General features: G+C 38.1%; 1 protein-coding gene across 2 annotated transcripts in view; it reads left to right on the plus strand.

The window, feature by feature from the left end:
• Positions 1 to 745: 745 nt before the first annotated feature.
• LOC139983689 (rho family-interacting cell polarization regulator 2-like) overlaps positions 746 to 18,399 on the plus strand; it is a 68,731-nt gene continuing 51,077 nt past the window's right edge. The window contains exon 1 of one of the 2 annotated variants that reach the window (XM_071997421.1): positions 746 to 3,945. In XM_071997421.1, coding sequence (XP_071853522.1) covers positions 1,015 to 3,945 — 2,931 coding nt within the window. In that variant the 5' untranslated portion in view covers positions 746 to 1,014. Of the gene's footprint in view, positions 3,946 to 12,339; positions 15,727 to 18,399 lie in introns of those variants that run through there. The other variant, XM_071997422.1, reaches the window with a different exon arrangement.

Consider the following 18,399-nt stretch of genomic DNA (forward strand, 5'->3'; position numbering starts at 1 on the left):
CAACATGTTTTCGGACAAAATTTTTTTGGACCAAATTTATTTGAGTACAAACAACTAAAAAAATTTGGGTCCGAAAAAATGTTGGTCCGAAAAAATTGGGTCCGAAAAATTGTTGGTCAAAAAAAATTATGAGTCCAAAAATGATTTGGTATTGGCGGAACATAGAGACATCGGAACATATATAGACGTCCGAACATAGAGACGTCAAAACATAGAGTCGTCGGAACATAGGGATGTCACCGTTTTCTATATAGCAGGGAATAATTTAGTATCAAAATTTTGCATAGCAGTTTTGAAGGCTACTGTATGAGCTTTGTCTTTAAGAAAATGGGTCCTGTGTAGAAAAAAAAAACAAACTGCTATGAATCTTTGCACTTGTATAGTAACCTGTCCATTTTGCATAGCAACTTGCTATGCCATACTGAATAAGACATTCACTGTATAGTGACCACTAATTACTACCTAAACTGTTGACACCTGAAGAACAACTCCTTCTGTTGTTAACCTCTGTAATTATCAGGCTATTATCAACCTTCTTTTATCACTCTCTAACTAACTGCTCAGATCGTCTGCATCATGTTGAGAAGCAAGCCTACTGTATACTCCTGTGGAAAAATGTGTTAACTTCATTCCTAACGACCTTTAACATAAAGTAAATTAAAGTACCCTCATTCTATTCTTAGACTATCAAGAGTTATTTATCCAAAGATAATAAAACTCTCTTTTTTTATTTTTCTTTCCTCAGGTCAATCCCAACCCTACAACAAAAAAAGTCTGATGGTAATCTCTTCAGTTTAACTACTACACAAGCTCCTCCACCATCATACAATAGTATTCCTTTGTTAACACTCCCTCCCACGGTTTTCTAATCTCTTCTGGGGCTTGCTTCATTACAATACAGTATATACTGCAGGCTGAGAGGATTTTAATTCTTGACTGGGTAAGTGTGACTCATCTGGTAATTCTATTCGTGGAAAGAAGCCTCAAGGTGCTGAGGAAAATATATGCGGAAACATGCAGAGATCTGCCGCCGCTGCTCAGTTGAAAGGCAGAAGTGCAACAGACAACAACAACACTGGCAGTGTGGACAAAGTAGGAGGAGTAGACGTTATTGTTAATACAGGACACAGTGAACGTTTAGAGGAATTTTCAGTCCTGAATAAGAAGGCTGGCGTTTGGCGAACTGACGAATACGGCAAAGTCAAGTTCAGGGAGATAAGTCCTGTTAGGAGACAGAGAATCAGACAAGGAGGGGAACAGTTAGGGGAAGAGAAAACCAAGCTGCCAGCAGGAAAAAAATATCCAAGTAGCAAAAGATCCAGATCGAATCCGGAAGTGGAGTTTGTTTTTGCCGCTTTGGAGGAGGACAATCAGAGGATAAGAGGCGAGTGGTCGAGAGGAGAGAAGAGACCGAATCAGAGGAGGAGCGATAAACAGAGGAAGCAGGAATTAGGGCAACCGAAAGAAATTGTCGGAGATCAAAGGAGAAGCACATCGGGATCGAAGGTCACAAAGTCCGGAAAGACCAGAGTGTTCGACGGTGAAAAGCTCTACCAGCAGGTCCAACAGAAGAGAGCTCAGCTCAACGAACCAGAACACCAAAGAACTACTCAGTGGGGGAAACCCAAAAGTGATAGTAGTGGTTACCATAACAACAACCCACAGATAGCCAATCAAGGGGAGGATTTGACTGCATTAATAGCTAAAGGAAGAGTTGAAGGAGGGAATGGGCACCCCAGGAAGGAAACAAGGTCAGAGAGGTCACCTGTAAGTGATTTGAATCAGTCTGACACAGCTGGTGGTAGGCATGGGAAGGCAGTAATCAAACAGGATAACAGTACTGGTTTCAATAGTGTAAGGACAGGTACCAATGTCAGTAATACAACAGGCAGTAGTAGTACTAGTGGTATAGGCAGCGATAATAGAAGCCGGGGTAGTGCAGTCACCGATAGAGTACAATCTCAGGACACACTAGAGGTACTCACCCATCAGAAGGCTGGCATTAATCAACGTGGAGTCAACAGTCTCAAGGAACGGCACCGCACACTCGATACAAGCCTCAAGAGAGGACGTCGATTAGCAAGGAAAGACTTCCAGAGACGAGCGGAAAGGGACAGTAGGTTCCTACCAAAGGAGAGATCACATTCGCCTAGGATCAGAAGGTCGGTTAAAGAAAGGAAATCAGGGGAATTATTAGAAGGCCACGTAACATCGGGGAGAATTAGTCCGAAGGAGAGTGGCAGTAGAGGAGAAACAGTTGGAGACCAGAAGAGTGGTCAGCAGGGTGACGTGAATCACCACGACGACCCTTCTCGTAGTCATACACCAGACTCTGGCAGACAGGTTGACCGTGATCATTCTAAAGAGAGTCACTCTAAGGTTGAGGTTAGCAGAGAGAACAAAGGAAACTTGGACGGTGTAGGAGAGGAGGTAAGAATTCTAGAAGCTGGTGAGAGAAGGAAACATGATCCTGGGTTTATACAAAGGACCAGACCGTCATCGATAACTAGCCAGAACGGATCGGATTTTAAGAGAGAGCCAGCCAGACCGGAGACCAAACCGAGGTTTAACATTCCAATAATCAGAACTCCACAGTCTTCAGAGACTGCGAAAGATAATACTTCATCTCAGGAAACTCGTAACTTGGAAAATTCCAAAACAAGAGGGAATGAAGGTAACGGACACCACGGTAAAGAAGTACTTGATAATGGAACTGAATTGAAGGAATCGTATATAAGACATCAGAGTGGATCATATGTGAATAGACTTAAATCGGGAGAAGGTCACGGGAAGAACGCTCTGAGTGCAATTCCGGAAGGAGAGAAGAGTAATAACAGCACGCCGGGTCTACGAGTCAAGACCCAACCGAGATTCCAGAAGAATCGACAGGGTGGGAAGAGGGAAGGAGGATCGTCTCCGGTTCCCTCTCGTGCCTTACATAGGCAGCAGCATTACCGCAGGGCGACAGGGAGACAACAGGACAGGGAACAGGGGAACAGCACAGGGGAACAGCACGACCTAGAGAAGGGTAACAGATGGGTAGCGAAAGTGAACAATTTCAAAGAGCAGAAAAAGAGTTCAACATTAGATAGAGAGAGAAGGGTATCGCCAGAATATAATCCAGAGAGAAACACATTCGGTCTCCCTAGGAGAGCCGTTAGCTGTTCTTCTTTGTTGGAATCTCAGAATACTTCGTCCGAGCGAGGAGGTGTAAGAGGAGGATCGACTAGTCCGTCGTCCAGTAAGGGCGGCTTTGAGAGCGAATCGGAAACTAGCCGTCTGTACGATAAACCGAACCAGCCTAAGATATATAAGTACCATCAAAAGACAAATTTGAAACTGCAAAAGAAATTCAGCCAGAGCCAGACGAATTTGTCCAAACTAGGATCGTCCAGTCCGAACAAGGAGAGTTCTTTCTTCCGTAAACTCGGATCCCAGTTGGACTTGAGGATATTGAAAGTTTTGAGTCCAAGGAAAGGGAGCAAGTCCAAAGCGGAAACGAGTACAATTTCCACCGATTCGTCGACGGAGGTTTCGAGCGACCACAGACCGCAGATAAGGTCACCCAGATACCAACCTCCCTCGCCATCGAGTTCCCCGACCAGACCAGAGCGATCTCAAATCGACGAGTCGATCGCTCCATCGCAAGATCCAAATACCTCGACAGATTCATCCGAGATGTATCGGAGGGTCACTACAAGCTACCATAGAGAGTTCGACGATGTCCGACTCAGGCGGTCATTTGACCTGGGTCGCGACCTTCCAGATCGTCCTCAGAGCGCCATGTTTTTTTCCCAAGGAGATCTTCCCGATTTTCTGGACGGAGCGGGGGAAACCCACTTTCGACCGAGGAGCGAGTCCGACGTGGACATTTCTAAATTGGCAACTATAAACAGAAGCCGCAGCGGTGATCGGATCGTCAAAATGGAGAGGTCGTCGAGTCCGGTAAGACATCAAATTTTGTGCATTTTGTGTTTTTGTTTGTTGTTAGTTTGTTTATGGCTGTTTGTTTGTATCGTCGTTTTTTTTTTTTTGAAGATCTATGGGATGGGAAGAAATGTGTAGGCTTAATAAACCATGGATTGAATATATGAGGGGGAAAGATGAAAATGAAAAATTCAAATTTATTTGATGTCTAGACATGGGTCAGAGTCTATATCTTTCCATTGTCAAATTCATTCATTTGATAACAAAATTAAAATGAAAAGTATCCAGTTCTGGTTCCAGCTGGATCTACAGACAAAATATCGCTGCAGGATTTCCCCCACCCCCTTCATCCCCACCAATATCTGCCCCATAATTATCTGTTAAAAAGATGTTGATCTTATTAAGTTAAATTTGTGGTCATAATTGAGTTGAGTAACATTTTCCAAGAAATATTAACTATCAATGTAAACAATTAAATTTATATCTAAATTTCCTCCTTTTAACTACATTGCATATTTTTTCACAAGTTGTGATATGAGAAATGAACTATTCTTCAGATTTATTATTGTTTTCTCTGATTCAGAAATATCGTGAAATTCTTGTTAACAAAAATCCAAATATGACATGTTTCGAAAGTCAGTAACTTTCAATCTTCAGGTTACAAACTAATAATGAACGAGTATAGGTAACATATGGCTAGTAGCAATAACACAAGCCATAATATTTGTTCAAAATGAGATCACTGGAATGTGTAAACTACAGTATTGCACACAATAATGGATAAGTTTGACCACAAATATAATTACCTGTTTGCAGCACAAAGTTTGCCATAGGTATTAAATTAATGATGTTACTTATGAGTGTGCATTTAGAAAGGCGTTGAACAATGAAGAAAATTGACATACAGATATTACAGAATGTTTTCACTGGAAGATTAAACTGTGGCACTGTACTTAATGATAAACCCAATTGTTTCATTCTTTTACAAAAGAGGAAAAAAATTTTTTAAAAATATATAAATAATAAAAAATTAATAAATAAATTTGCAATTTTTTTTTCCTTTTTTTCTTAAACTTTCTTTATCATTTGATAAAATCGGCTGAACAGGTTTTCCTTAGAAATTATTCCAAACAAAATTATCCTTTGTTTTTATGTCCTCATTCGATAGATTTGTATTCTCATTAGTCTACTTAAGACCCACCCATCTTTTCACTTGTTCTTTTGTAAATTAATCTGCTTTCTTTGTAAAGCGCCTTGAGCAGTGACTTTTTTCTACTGATTTGGCGCTATATAAGTCTCATAATTTATTATTATTATGATTATTATTATATACTTCCTATAAATTTTTTGTGTATGTACATTAAGACACAGTCACTTACCAGTTCATAGTGTTTTCATACAGTGTGAAGCCTCTATATGCCTGTCTAAGCATGGCTTCCTACAGGTAATATCTACATTCAAACTGAAGGCAGGCAGACTCCCATATTATGTATATAATACCTGCTTTCTCACCCTGTTTTATATGCTGTACAGTCATTGTACACCCCCTCAGTATTGACGCATTCAAAACCGAATTATTCATGTGACGATACAATTACAGTGTAAGCACCTCCGTGCTGCTGGGAATGCCTTTATTATTAACTAGAGGATATTCCATGTGGGGGCGCTAATTCTCGTGCAGGAAAATTACCGTCAAGACCGTAAGGAGGGAAATTTCCTGGTTAGTTAACCAGGCTTGGATGATTGTGTGTCATGTGCCTGAGATAGTTAGCGATCGCCCTGTACAGAGACTAATTGCAACGATTGGATGGGGGTGTCCTTGATTGTCAAATTAAATCAATATCTAAGTAAATTGTAGAAAATGGAAAGAAAATTGCAAACTGTCATAACAAATTACTCATTTCTCAAGACTTGAGGTATATAATGGGATTTGGCCTCTCATGTACTTGGTAAAGATACTTAACGTATGTATGACTGGATCTGAATATTATTTTGCCAGCTTTGTCAGTTGGGATGTGTGGCTGACCATAAAATTCTGACGAAAAACAAAACAAAATATAAAACCTAAAGGAACAAATGTGGAAAACTGACAGGTGAAATTATAAACAAACCTGAAAATAGAAGAAGAAGAAGACTGAATTATAGTACATATCTACTGTATATTTCAAGCAGTTTCTGTTTTCATTGAATGGTATAAAACATGCATATAATTTTGATTGGCTGCAATTTACATAAAATATCTGAATAACAATGAAATTCTACAGAGGATGAATGTATGGTTGGACCGTGGTACGACTTGATGTGAATATTATTTATGAAATTACATGAGATTGTACAGTATTTAGCCCCTAACTGGTACTGGCTGCAATTTACATAAAATATCTGAATACCCATGAAATTCTACAGAGGATGAATGTATGGTTGGACCATGGGACGACTTGATGTGAATATTATTATGAAATTAAATGAGGTTGTACAGTATTTGGCCCCTAACTGGTACTGGCTGCAATTTACATAAAATATCTGAATAACAATGAAATTCTACAAAGGATGAATGTATGGTTGGACCGTGGTATGACTTGATGTGAATATTATTTATGAAATTAAATGAGGTTGTACAGTATTTGGCCCCTAACTGGTACTGGCTGCAATTTACATAAAATATCTGAATAACCATGAAATTCTACAGAGGATGAATGTTTGGTTGGACCGTGGGACGACTTGATGTGAATATTATTTATGAAATTAAATGAGATTGTACAGTATTTGGCCCCTAACTGGTACTGGCTGCAATTTACATAAAATATCTGAATAACCATGAATGTATTGCTGGACTGTGGTACGACTTGATGGGAATATTATTTATGAAATTAAATGAGATTGTACAGTATTTGGCCCCTAACTGGTACTGGCTGCAATTTACATAAAATATCTGAATAACCATGAATGTATGGTTAGACCGTGGTACGACTTGATGTGAATATTATTTTTGAAATTAAATGAGATTGTACAGTATTTGGCCCCTTACTGAATGTTAAACCAGGGAGCTGCTACTCTAACGTTAGAGTAGCAGCTCCCTGGTTAAACGTACTGGCACGCATATATAAGGAAAACTTGGGTGCTACACTTACAGCACTTGTGACAAGTCTCTGGACAATGGTATTGGTCTGTACAAGAAGTATTTGCATATCCTTGGAAACCCTATACTGTGTTATAAATGAGAAGATATCGTACATTGTGGCTTGATAGTGCTGTTAGAACACAGAATGGTGGTAGAAAAATTTACAAAAATGTCATGCTGAGCTAGATCAATAACAGCCTGAAGAAATAACCATAGCACAATGACCTATGGTTGACCTGTTGGCAGGGAAAGGGCTGTACACTCAAATAAGGCAGTACATGAGATGGTATAATGTGTGACCAGGGTTAGAGTAGCAGCTCCCTGGTGTGACCAGGAAGAGAAAAGTGAACCTACAGGTACATGTTGTTATGACCGTGAACAGGAGGGGAGCTGGAGGAGTTAGGGTGGGGATGAGGCAGGGGAAGAGGGTGAAGACTGAGGGAGGGGTTGATAATAGCTGCCTCAGAGTTTAAAAATGAGTAAAATGTTTTAATTCACATTGGCCCATATTTTTCACACTTGCATGATCCCATTCCAGTCTTCCCCTTGTCTACACTTCCTCCTGCTCCTCCCCCCCTCCTTTTCCACTGTCCAGTTAAGCCTCTACCAAATTTGAATAATTGACCATTTTTTGGATTATGGGTAGGGAGTGATGAAAACTGTTAAAATCTTACAATTACCTTTCACTGAAAGTCTGAAACCCTTTTTTTCTGTCACTTATTACAATTATATATATATAGATAAGAACTTGAGAACTTGTCCAAAGGTTGTTTTACATCAGAATCGGAAGTGCAGCAGATCTCCATTGGGTGAACTATCAGGCAAGGATCACAAAGATCATACTTTTGAAAATTTGTTGGGATTATGAGTTGAACCGTAAAAAAAAATTAAAAAAAAAAAATTGGAAAATAAGCTACATTAGAGCAACTTATTTAAACTTGATATGTCCTCATTGTAAAATGACGCATAATTTAATAGCCCGTTCATTTTGAATTCATTTGTCTCACTTCCTGTTTCATACAAAGTTTCCCAATTATTTTCATGTTAATAGCACTATTAATAATTGTATTCCCTGAACTTATAAATATTTAACCTGATCTTGGCAGAACTTGTCGCAACGTTTTTGTTTTGTTTCTCGCCTTCTCTCTTTTAAGCAAACAAAGTTTGAAATGAAGTGTTACCGACATTGAATAAGGAAGTAATTTAAGAAAAATTCAATAGCTGACTGGATCCATACATATGTGTTCATAGAATAAAGTTCCCACGTTAAATCGTACTGTATCTTGATAATCAAGAATTCTTATCCACACTTTTGCTGTAGATATATAGCAAGCCTAGCAAGGATATACAGTATATATATATATATATATATATATATATATATATATATATATATATATATATATATATATATATATATACATATATATAATTGAAAACAAAATATATTATATATTTTTATTTCATTTATTACTTTTTTTTTCTGATGTCATGCTGCTTTAAATGCAATATGTATGATTATATATATTTATTTTTAATTTTCCTACAGAGTGGTTTAAGGTTTAATTTTCCTACAGAGAGTGGTTTCAAGTTTAGTGAGAGGCAAACTGAACCAAAACAGTCATTATTGATCTATGTGATAGAGATAACAATCATAAACAACTTCCTCAACTAGCAAAAAAAAAAAAGCAATCTTTATCTATTTGGCAGATATCTTACAGATTTGTCTTTCTTTCACAGTACACATATCACCTAACCAAATACTGTACATATGGTTTCATTTTTTCCCCTGTTTTTCTTTTTTACAATTTTGTTATGATTATTCTGTTTTGTTGCTGTAAGCGACTTACGTTTTACACATGCTGAATTTAAATATCGAACATTGGTTTCCTGGTTGTCGGCAACTGTTCTACCCTGAAGATATTGAAAAGAGAAAAGGAAAGTAAAAAGTTTCAGATCATAGTACTAGCACTTTATAATCGCTTAAAACCTAGATATTCTACAAAATGACAGCTACCAGACTATAGTAATATTCGTTTCTCAAATTCTCATGCATATACATGACGGCCTACGCGGTAATGGTTTGCACGATTGAGGAGGGCGCTCATCCGTTGAATTTTATTGGTGCCTCAATGTACACAGAGTTATAAGATACATATATGCCTCAAGTATATGTCCGTTGCGAGGACGCTGGTCTGTTGAATTTTTATCGGTGCCTCAAATTGTTCACAGAGTTACATGCCTCGAGTATATGTCCGTTGCGAGGGCGCTGGTCTGTTGAATTTTATCGGTGCCTCAATGAACACAGAGTTATAAATGGCTCGATTAAATGTCCGTTGCGTGGGTTTTTCCGGTGCCTCAATGTACACAGAGTTATACATGCCTAGAGTATATGTCCGTTGCGAGGGAGCCAGTCCACTGAATTATGCATGCCTCGAGGATCTGTCCGTTACATCCAATAGAATGCGTGGAGGATTGGGGGCACACTCTGAGCAAATACAACAATCAGCTGTGTGCAAAGAAGGAAGGTGCTGAAGACTTGACAAGACTATACCCAGACTACCCTTTACAATAAGATATCTCCCAAAACAGAACAGGATTATTCTGAGCCATTTTGGATTGGGGATATCTATCTACTGTATGTCGTATACATGTACAGTTTACTGTTGAATTCTATATCTGAGATAAAGTATTGTAAGTCCATCAAGTGGCCCGTGGATGTGCGTAGTTCCTTCTAAAAGGCCTGTAAACAAACTCTGGCTGCATTTTGCAAAAAGTGACACAGCCCCAGCTTTGTCCTTGAAATGTCACCCCCCCCCCCACCCCTGGATAATGTGTACAGTACATGCAAATTTGGTAGCATTTGAGAATTTTGTGAACCTGTAAATTTGGAAACAACTGCTTTTGGAATTGTGATTTTTTTCATACAGTAGTTGCAATGGACTACTCTTTATTGAAACCGGTTAAAGAAAAGTAAACAAGTGGTCCGGGGGGGGGGGGGGTCCAAACAAACCTAAAATCATTGAACTGTATATGTACTGTATGTATAGTACAGTACAAATACAGTAGATTCCTCTAGCTTTGGGCTCGAGTGATGAAAGACTAAAGACCTGCGTATATTGTTGACATCATTTGCTTACTTATAATTTATATTGTTAGCGGAAGATATTATCACGTGACGGTACATATATGGAAAATAAATCCTTTGTCGTTTCTTTGTCAGAAGCTAGTACGAGGAATGCAAAACGAAAAAGAGAAACGGTTTGCAATGGGGTGCCGAAGAAAGAATTCGTAGACTATATATATATGACACCATTATTTGTTTGTTTTTTGGGTTCTTAAAGGAACTGTCTATTGGCAGACATGAGACAACTTATCTTAAAACCGTTTTTCGATAAGAAAATTGACTTCCATTTCATATTAAGTCTCGAAGTAATCGAGAATTAATTTTTCCGTGTAATCTGGAAAGTCACGTTCACGATGGAATTATTTTGGAATGCTACGATTGTGGATCCTGGATCTGTGGTTATACATAGTATTATAATATGTCATTGTTTTATATATTTATTCCATAAATAAGTTAAAATTTGTGAAATCCGGTTGCAAAATGTCTATACTGTCATTCTTTCATACTGCTATTCAGAACTCATCAAGTGTAACATAAAAAAAATCCGGTCTGGCATCCTGTTCGATGGCGCAGCGTTTATTCACTTTGCAGCCCGGCTCATTTGAATGGTTCCATACATTGCATATACTGTCGTCAGTGGTGACTTGGCTAATTCCTCTGAATAGCACATAATAATAATAATAATTTATTCTTATATATCGCTTTACATTTAAGAAGGATCTCAAAGCAGCTTCACAGAAACGCATAAAATAATACAACTTGAAAAATATTACAGCTGAAAAAATATTACAGTCTAAAAATATTGCATCCTAAGAATTACAGAAAAAAATAACTTAACAATAATTATTAGAAAACAATAAAATTCAGAAATTAAAGACAAAAGCAATAAAATATGACAGCATACAATAAAACTAAAATACTAAACTGTTACAGCCGAAAATTAGCAACAATAAGACTATCAAAACATAAATAGAAAATAAATTTCAAAATTAAACAATCAAAAGATGGCAAGATGGTAACAAAAACAATATGACTGGAGGTTTAAAAAGAATATGTTTATATTTAGGCAAACTATAGACATGTGACCAATATATGAATATATTATTTTAACAATAATGCATCAGGTTTTTTCTTTTACTAATAGGGTTGTGAATGAGTGGAATGGTTTGCCTGAGAAAGTTGTACAGTTTGCAAGTAGTGTGAATGGGTTTAAGAATACTTTGGACTTGTAAGCACTTTAAGATGTAATCGGATCTGAGTGTTTGTGTCTTCAGTTTTTTTTCCTCTCCTATAGGGTCTTTGATGGGGACTTGAGTGGTCCCTCCTGTCCTATTTTTCTACTAAACTAAACTAGGTTTGGCTAGTTGTAAAATTACATTTGGCTTTTCTTATTTATCTATACAGTTCTTGATATTTGGGGGCTTTTTGTATCGATTAAGTACTTATAAATAATAAAATTCACCAAGAATTCACTTTTGTAAAGTATCCAGCCTATTCTGGTGATAATCTTTCTCTCGATTGGAATCAAGTATTTTGGAAACATTCTGGTGCTTTTGTAAGCAATCAACTTCAGCCTGCAGTTATACTGAACTACAGTATGCTGTATGTCTCTTTACATACTGTATATACTGTACTATGCTGTATGTCCCTTTACATATATACTGTTCTATGCTGTATGTCCCTTTACAGATATGTTACTATGCTGTATGTCCCTTTAACCTTTACAGATGTTACTATGCTGTATTTATGTCCCTTGACATTTAACACTGTACTATGCTGTATGTCCCTTTAACCTTTACAGATGTTACTATGCTGTATTTATGTCCCTTGACATAATACACTGTACTATGCTGTATGTTCCTTTAGCCTTTACAGATGTTACTATGCTGTATTTATGTCCCTTGACATACTTCATGGTTACTACAGTATGCAGTATTTATGTCCCTTTACATACATATACTGAACTATGCTGTATGTCCCTTTACAGATATATACTGTTACCATATGCTGTACATCCCTTTAAAGTTTAAACTGTTTGTATTTTAAAATTAACCTTTACAAGTTATTTTCAAAGTGTTAACTTGACTATAGATAACAAATGCGTCCAGGTTTGGTTGTGGAATTTTTCCCCTTTTGATTTTTCTGTTTTCGGCCATATTTGAAAATTGGGTGATTCACGAATTGTGAGGAGGTACCGATGCGTATCGTTCCTATTGTTTGCCTTGCAAAAGTTGGTCTGGGTGTTGATATTGGCTCAGGGTTAGTCAGCTAAATCTTTTCCACACAATTATAATTGTTCAGTTTTATAATACAGCCCATGCAGGCTGCTCAAGTACATGTTTCTAACTGGAATGATATATCACCTCACTGGCACACGCTTTGCCATACACAACGCGACTTTGGAAAGCTCGCCAGTTCCTTTTTATGTCATTCGGAAAAGATTCATTTACGGATATTATACCCTCCTTGTGTTTGTGCTTTGTGCTTTGTTTTTTCAGCAGTCCAATCACTGCCGTCGTGGATTATATTTCTACTTTTTTATCTGGAATCGAAAAAATGAACCAACAACAAAGTATAGCAATGAAGAATGGTTTGACCAACATTTTGCTGAATTGATTGGTTATCAATTGCAGAGCAATTCTATCTTGTTTGTTTGGTAGTTTGTTTGTTTGTTGATAATAAATAAAATCCTCTCGGTGTCTTTGGATTTGTTTAAGTAGTCCATTTTGCAACGACAGGTGCCAGACAGAAAAGGGATTAGAGATCATCAGTTTGGGGATTAATTTATCCTGTGATTTTCTCATCGACTCGCATCTATGGCCCTGAGTTGTCATCATCGATGGTTTGATAGATGTCTTATAAAGAAGTCTGATTAACAATTTTCTAGAGGAAATAGAGCGTTTAAGTCGTTGTTGGCTTTGGAGAAGATTTTTTTTATTTGAAAGTGGAAGGAAATAACTGTTACAATTAAGGGCCTGTACCAGTGGATAACTTCCTGGTGTTATGTACGAGGCCTAAGCTGTATGTACTGTATATAATGCTACAATTAGTATAGCCCAAATATGCTGATCTAGCAGATTTTGTGACCAGTGCTGGATTATTGCTATCTAAAGTCTCAATGCCCTCAACTAAGTACAACAGTCAGTAAAATATTCCCAAAGGAAATTTATCCAACAAAGTATATAAAGATACTGTAAGGATAAAATACGATATTCGCTTTTCGCGGCTTCCCGTTCAAAATAAACTCCAAACCTGATTTTGCAGTCTGGAAGAAAAGTCCTTCCCAATTGAATTACTACTGCTTCAAGACACTATAGCCATTCCCATCCCACATACAACAGAAGTAGAAGAGAAAATTTGAAGAAACCACATTTACCATAGAGGTTGGATTACAAACACTGTACCAAAAAGAATTTCCTCTGAGTTGTAATTATGCCTGCCATCATTTTCTAAAGCTCTGCTTTGATATTTATTCCGATATTTTGGCCCTGGATGAGATATGACTAATAGTTGTGTAATCTCACCCTCCGGCAGTTTTGGTTGTGTTTTCGTGAATTGATATTCTGAAATACATATATCTATATACATATGTTTTATGGTGCCTGCAGGCCTGTTTCAATACGATCCTGTTTCATAATCGGCCAGGTTAGATCTTGGATATATTTATACAGGGTGACAAAGGAGGATAAATTTTTACCTTGTATTGAAAGTGATAAAAGAAAGTAGTATTTGTAAGGATTCAAATATATATCGCAATCGAGTTGTTGCAAAATTTGGGACATATTCGTGCCAATTGGTAAGGATCGAATGAGCTTTTTCCCACCTCTCTCATTTGGTCTCTCTTTATTGTCCTGTGAGAGGCAAAAAAAAGACCAGATTTTAGAATTTTAAAAATCTCTGAAATTTGATCGTACAAAAAAACCAAGAATATTTTTTGGGGGGGGACGATTAAACTGTGTACAGCTGCCATCCATAATCTTACAAGTTACGTTTTTTTGATGAACCTGTAACAATGAATCTGAACACTAAAGCCAGCTTTAAATTCTCCCCTCCTGAAAATCCATACGATAACAGGACCCTGCAAGGGGGCACAGAGCCCCCTCGCTTCTCGCACGAGGGCGTGGAATCGTTCCCAGTCAATCTGTTGAACGCTACGCCGAGAAACGACGGAAGTAAGTCGACGGCGAATAATCAAATTAATTTAAATATTAAACGAGCGGAGAGCTCGGCCGACAACAACAGCGAGAAATACCACTACTACGACAAGTGGAATTCAAATGCGGTGACGACTCCCGGAGCATCGACGGAGGAGAGTTTCCCGTCTAATCAGCCAAAGGTCTATCGCCCTAGCAGAGATGAGGTCAAACATATCCCTCCTCAGGCTGCTGAGAGGACTAACATCAATATTAATCGGAATTCAGGGGAGATTCTTGCCCCTGCCAGGGTGGCTCCCGTCCGACCGGCTGTGCAGGTCGCCAGGGGCGAGCAGCAGAATGCCCCCTCTCGTCCTAAATCTTTAGCCGTCAGCCCGTTTCCAGAAGACGGCTACAGCCCGTTTGAACGGCTGCCGTCGAAGCCGTTGCATATGGTCCAGCAGGCGAAGGATGGCCTCAGGAACGAAGGGAAGCGAATGAAGTCACCGTCAGAGCAGAGAGGGGTACCGGTGGGGCAGAAGGTCAACAGTAGCATTAATAAGAAGCAAGGAAAGTACCAAGCCAAGCTAGGGCAGGTACCGCCACTCCCCGTGAGGAATGCACCCAAGGACAAACCCACCGCCACCGATTCACAGCCGCCTTTCACCGACGGTGATGGTCCAACTAGGGCAAAGGAATTCGACGACAGTGAACCCTCGGACTCCCCTCCCCCTCAGCCGAAGGTCCAGTACGCCCACATTGACCCGAGGAAGGTGTACAACCTCTCCGAAGTGGACAGCGATTACTACCTGCAGCCGATGACCCTGTCCGAGATGGATAGGTCCAAGAAGAGGTCCATCAAGACTTGGGAATACAGTAGTGACAGCAGCTCCAGCAAAGGCATGTATCCGAGTGACAGCGACGACAGCAGTGACCTAGACTGTGTCAAGCCGATCGGATCGGGTCATAGGTCAAAGGAAGCCAACGGCGGTCATCAGACGCCGGTCCGTAAGGCACCTCCGTTGCCGAAGAGGAAGGAGGAGCGGATGCGGGAAGACGAGGAAAGGAGAAAGTCAGCCGAGGTACAGAAGAGAGAGAAACGGCGTCACTTTCAGCAGAGAGACGGTGGTGGTGGTCAACAGGTCAAAGGCCGTCAGATAGGTGAAAACCGGAATACCAGGCAGACACCAGCGAGGGTGCAGAGCGAGTTCATCTTGCGGACACGATCGGCAGACCAGCAGCCTGCGCAAAAGGAAGCAGGGAGACGGATCAGTGATTGGCAGGCAGTCCACAAGCAGAAAGCTGCACCGCCACTCTACGGGGGATCCCTCCCAAGACCAGCAGGACACAAGGGAAAGGAACACAAGAGGGATGCAAGTCTGGATTTCAGCTTTTCCCAAGATTTTTTTGAGGAAGATGTAAGTTAATTTCGGTTACTTCAATGTTCATACTGTAAGCAAGATAGAATTCTAACATTTATATACATGACATTACATTGTACAATGTTTAAGGTAGTCGCCATTGTCCAGTCTGTAATGGTTGTTGTTGTACTAGTTACTGAAGTTTAATTCACTCTCGACATTGCTGCATAAAATCATAAAGCTTAAATAGAAAGTTTTGAAAACAGATTCAGCAGAATGAGATGCTAAACTGATTACTGCTCCAAGCCAAAATATTAAAACATGAAGTAATAATAAAATAATCTGATTAATAATAATTATGTGAGAGTCATGGATGAGATGGGAATGAATCAAAGTTCAGAGATGAAACATAATAAACTAGGGTGTTTAATTTGCATTCTTCTTTTGAGTAAAACAGTTGCCAAACAATTTGTTAAATTTGCAATAAAATTGACATTAACCCTCCCCCCCTCCCCATGTTGGGATATAATTGACCAGTGGAGTTGAGATGTATGCAATGTGTTATTAAACATATTTATAGCTATCATGCTCTGTTGAGGACAGCTCAAGGACAGAGAAATTCAACAGGTTGCAGTGATTATAAACATGGAGATCTGATACAGTCAGTATAACCATGCACATAGAGATGTACATAGTACTCACCATATATCAGTACTAGATATATAAAGATATATACCTTTATAGATATATATATATATCTATGTATAAATATATAATAATAATCAGTATTAAAGTATGTCCTCTATGACATACTTTAATACTGATTTGAATTAGAATGCAAACATGCATTCTTACAAAGCAGTTAGAGAGTTACACTGTATTACCTTCTCCGAAGAAGCTCTTACTCGAAACGACACGTTCCCACAGCTGTTTATTTGAAGTAGGCCTATACTTATTATAGTCTGAGAGCAGAAAGTACATTAAAGTACAAAAGATGCATTGAAGTGTTTGTACACAGAACCAGAGTATTTTATACGAGACAAATTTCATTTGAAAATGCTATTCAAATTTTCTACACTATTTGTTATTCACTGTGCAGGGCAAGGCACAGTATGTTTCATATTGGTAATTGTAGTAAGGTAAAAAGTAAAAGCAAAGTAAGCAGGCCTGTGGTGGGATTAAAGACTGTTTTGCTTAGAGTGCTATACAGTTTCACTAACTATAGTCCATGACCAACACTATGAACATTCGTTAGTAGATTATCTATTTTACACTAAATACATATTAACTCAGATACCTGCTGAGTAAGATCATCCAATACAATAATATTATTATTAAAGTCAATATTAATGAGAATTGTAAACTTATGAGTCACATTCGATCACTACAGCTGACACAGTATGTTTCATATTGGTAATTGTAGCAAATTAAGCAGGTTGTTGGAATTAAAACTGTTTTGCTTAGAGTGCTATACAGTTACACAACTATAGTCATGAATATACCATCATCACCAACATCATGAATATTCATTAGTAGATAAACTATTATACACTATTACATATTCACTCAGACACCTGCTGATTAAAGATCACCCAATACAATAATATTATTATTAAAAGTCAATATTAATGAGAATTGTAAACATATGAGTCACATTCGATCACTACAGCTGACACAGTAAGTTTTCTATTGGTAATTGTAGCAAATTAAGCAGGTGGTGGGATTAAAAACTGTTTTGCTTAAAGTGTTATACACTAGTTACAGTAACGATAGTCATGAATATATACCATCATCACCAACATCATGAATATTCATTAGTAGATAAACTATTTTACACTATTACATATTAACTCAGACACCTGCTGATTAAAGATCACCCAATACAATAATATTATTATTTAAAGTCAATCATGAGAATTGTAAACTTATGAGTCACAATTAGATCACTACTGAAGCAAATCTCCAAATTTGCTGAATCAGGCAAATTTTCAACCGCAGTGGGTGAACACTTTACCTGCCATTAGCTTGATGACTTGGCTAAAAAAGATATGTCTCTATTAATCACTACATGTATGAGGTAATAATACAAGTAGCTTTAAAAATTTTTAAAACTAATTCAAGTAGCTTTCAAACTTGGAGTAGCTCAGGCAGTTTGGATGAGCTCTGAATTTTGTGCCTCATAATAGTTTATACCATGCTTTCATTCTGTGTACAAAATATACTATAGATCTCTGCACGTGTATACTGTATATCAAGTTATCGATTTGACGTTGATGCATTTGCACTGTGGTACCCATTAAAGTATTCCCAGAGTATGAATGAAAATAAAAATAATATAGTAAATGGCAAAAGTGGCCATTTTTTTAATCAAATGGGGGGGGGGTAGGAGGGAAGGGGAAAAATGATGTTTAGTGATCAGTTATGAATTCAACTTTTTAGTCTGATCAGCATCTTTTGTTCTGTGATATAAGATTTGCAAATTTGCAAATCTAATTAAGACACCATCCTAGTTGTCTTTATCAAATAGAAACTACATTTTTGTCTGCGGAAAAGTTCATTGAAGGAATTTGAAGATGAACCAAATGCCTTCTTAAAAGAAAAAAGAAGCTTTATGCCGCGATGTCTAGATATACACATCTGTGACATCTTACATCTTACCTGAACAAAAGTGTTATACTTTTAATCTTTGCATTCATGTGCCAAGTTTCAGCATATAGTTTTAAAAACAAA

Source organism: Apostichopus japonicus, chromosome 16 (assembly GCF_037975245.1).
Source record: "Apostichopus japonicus isolate 1M-3 chromosome 16, ASM3797524v1, whole genome shotgun sequence".
In the NCBI taxonomy this organism is placed as follows: Eukaryota; Metazoa; Echinodermata; class Holothuroidea; order Aspidochirotida; family Stichopodidae; genus Apostichopus; species Apostichopus japonicus.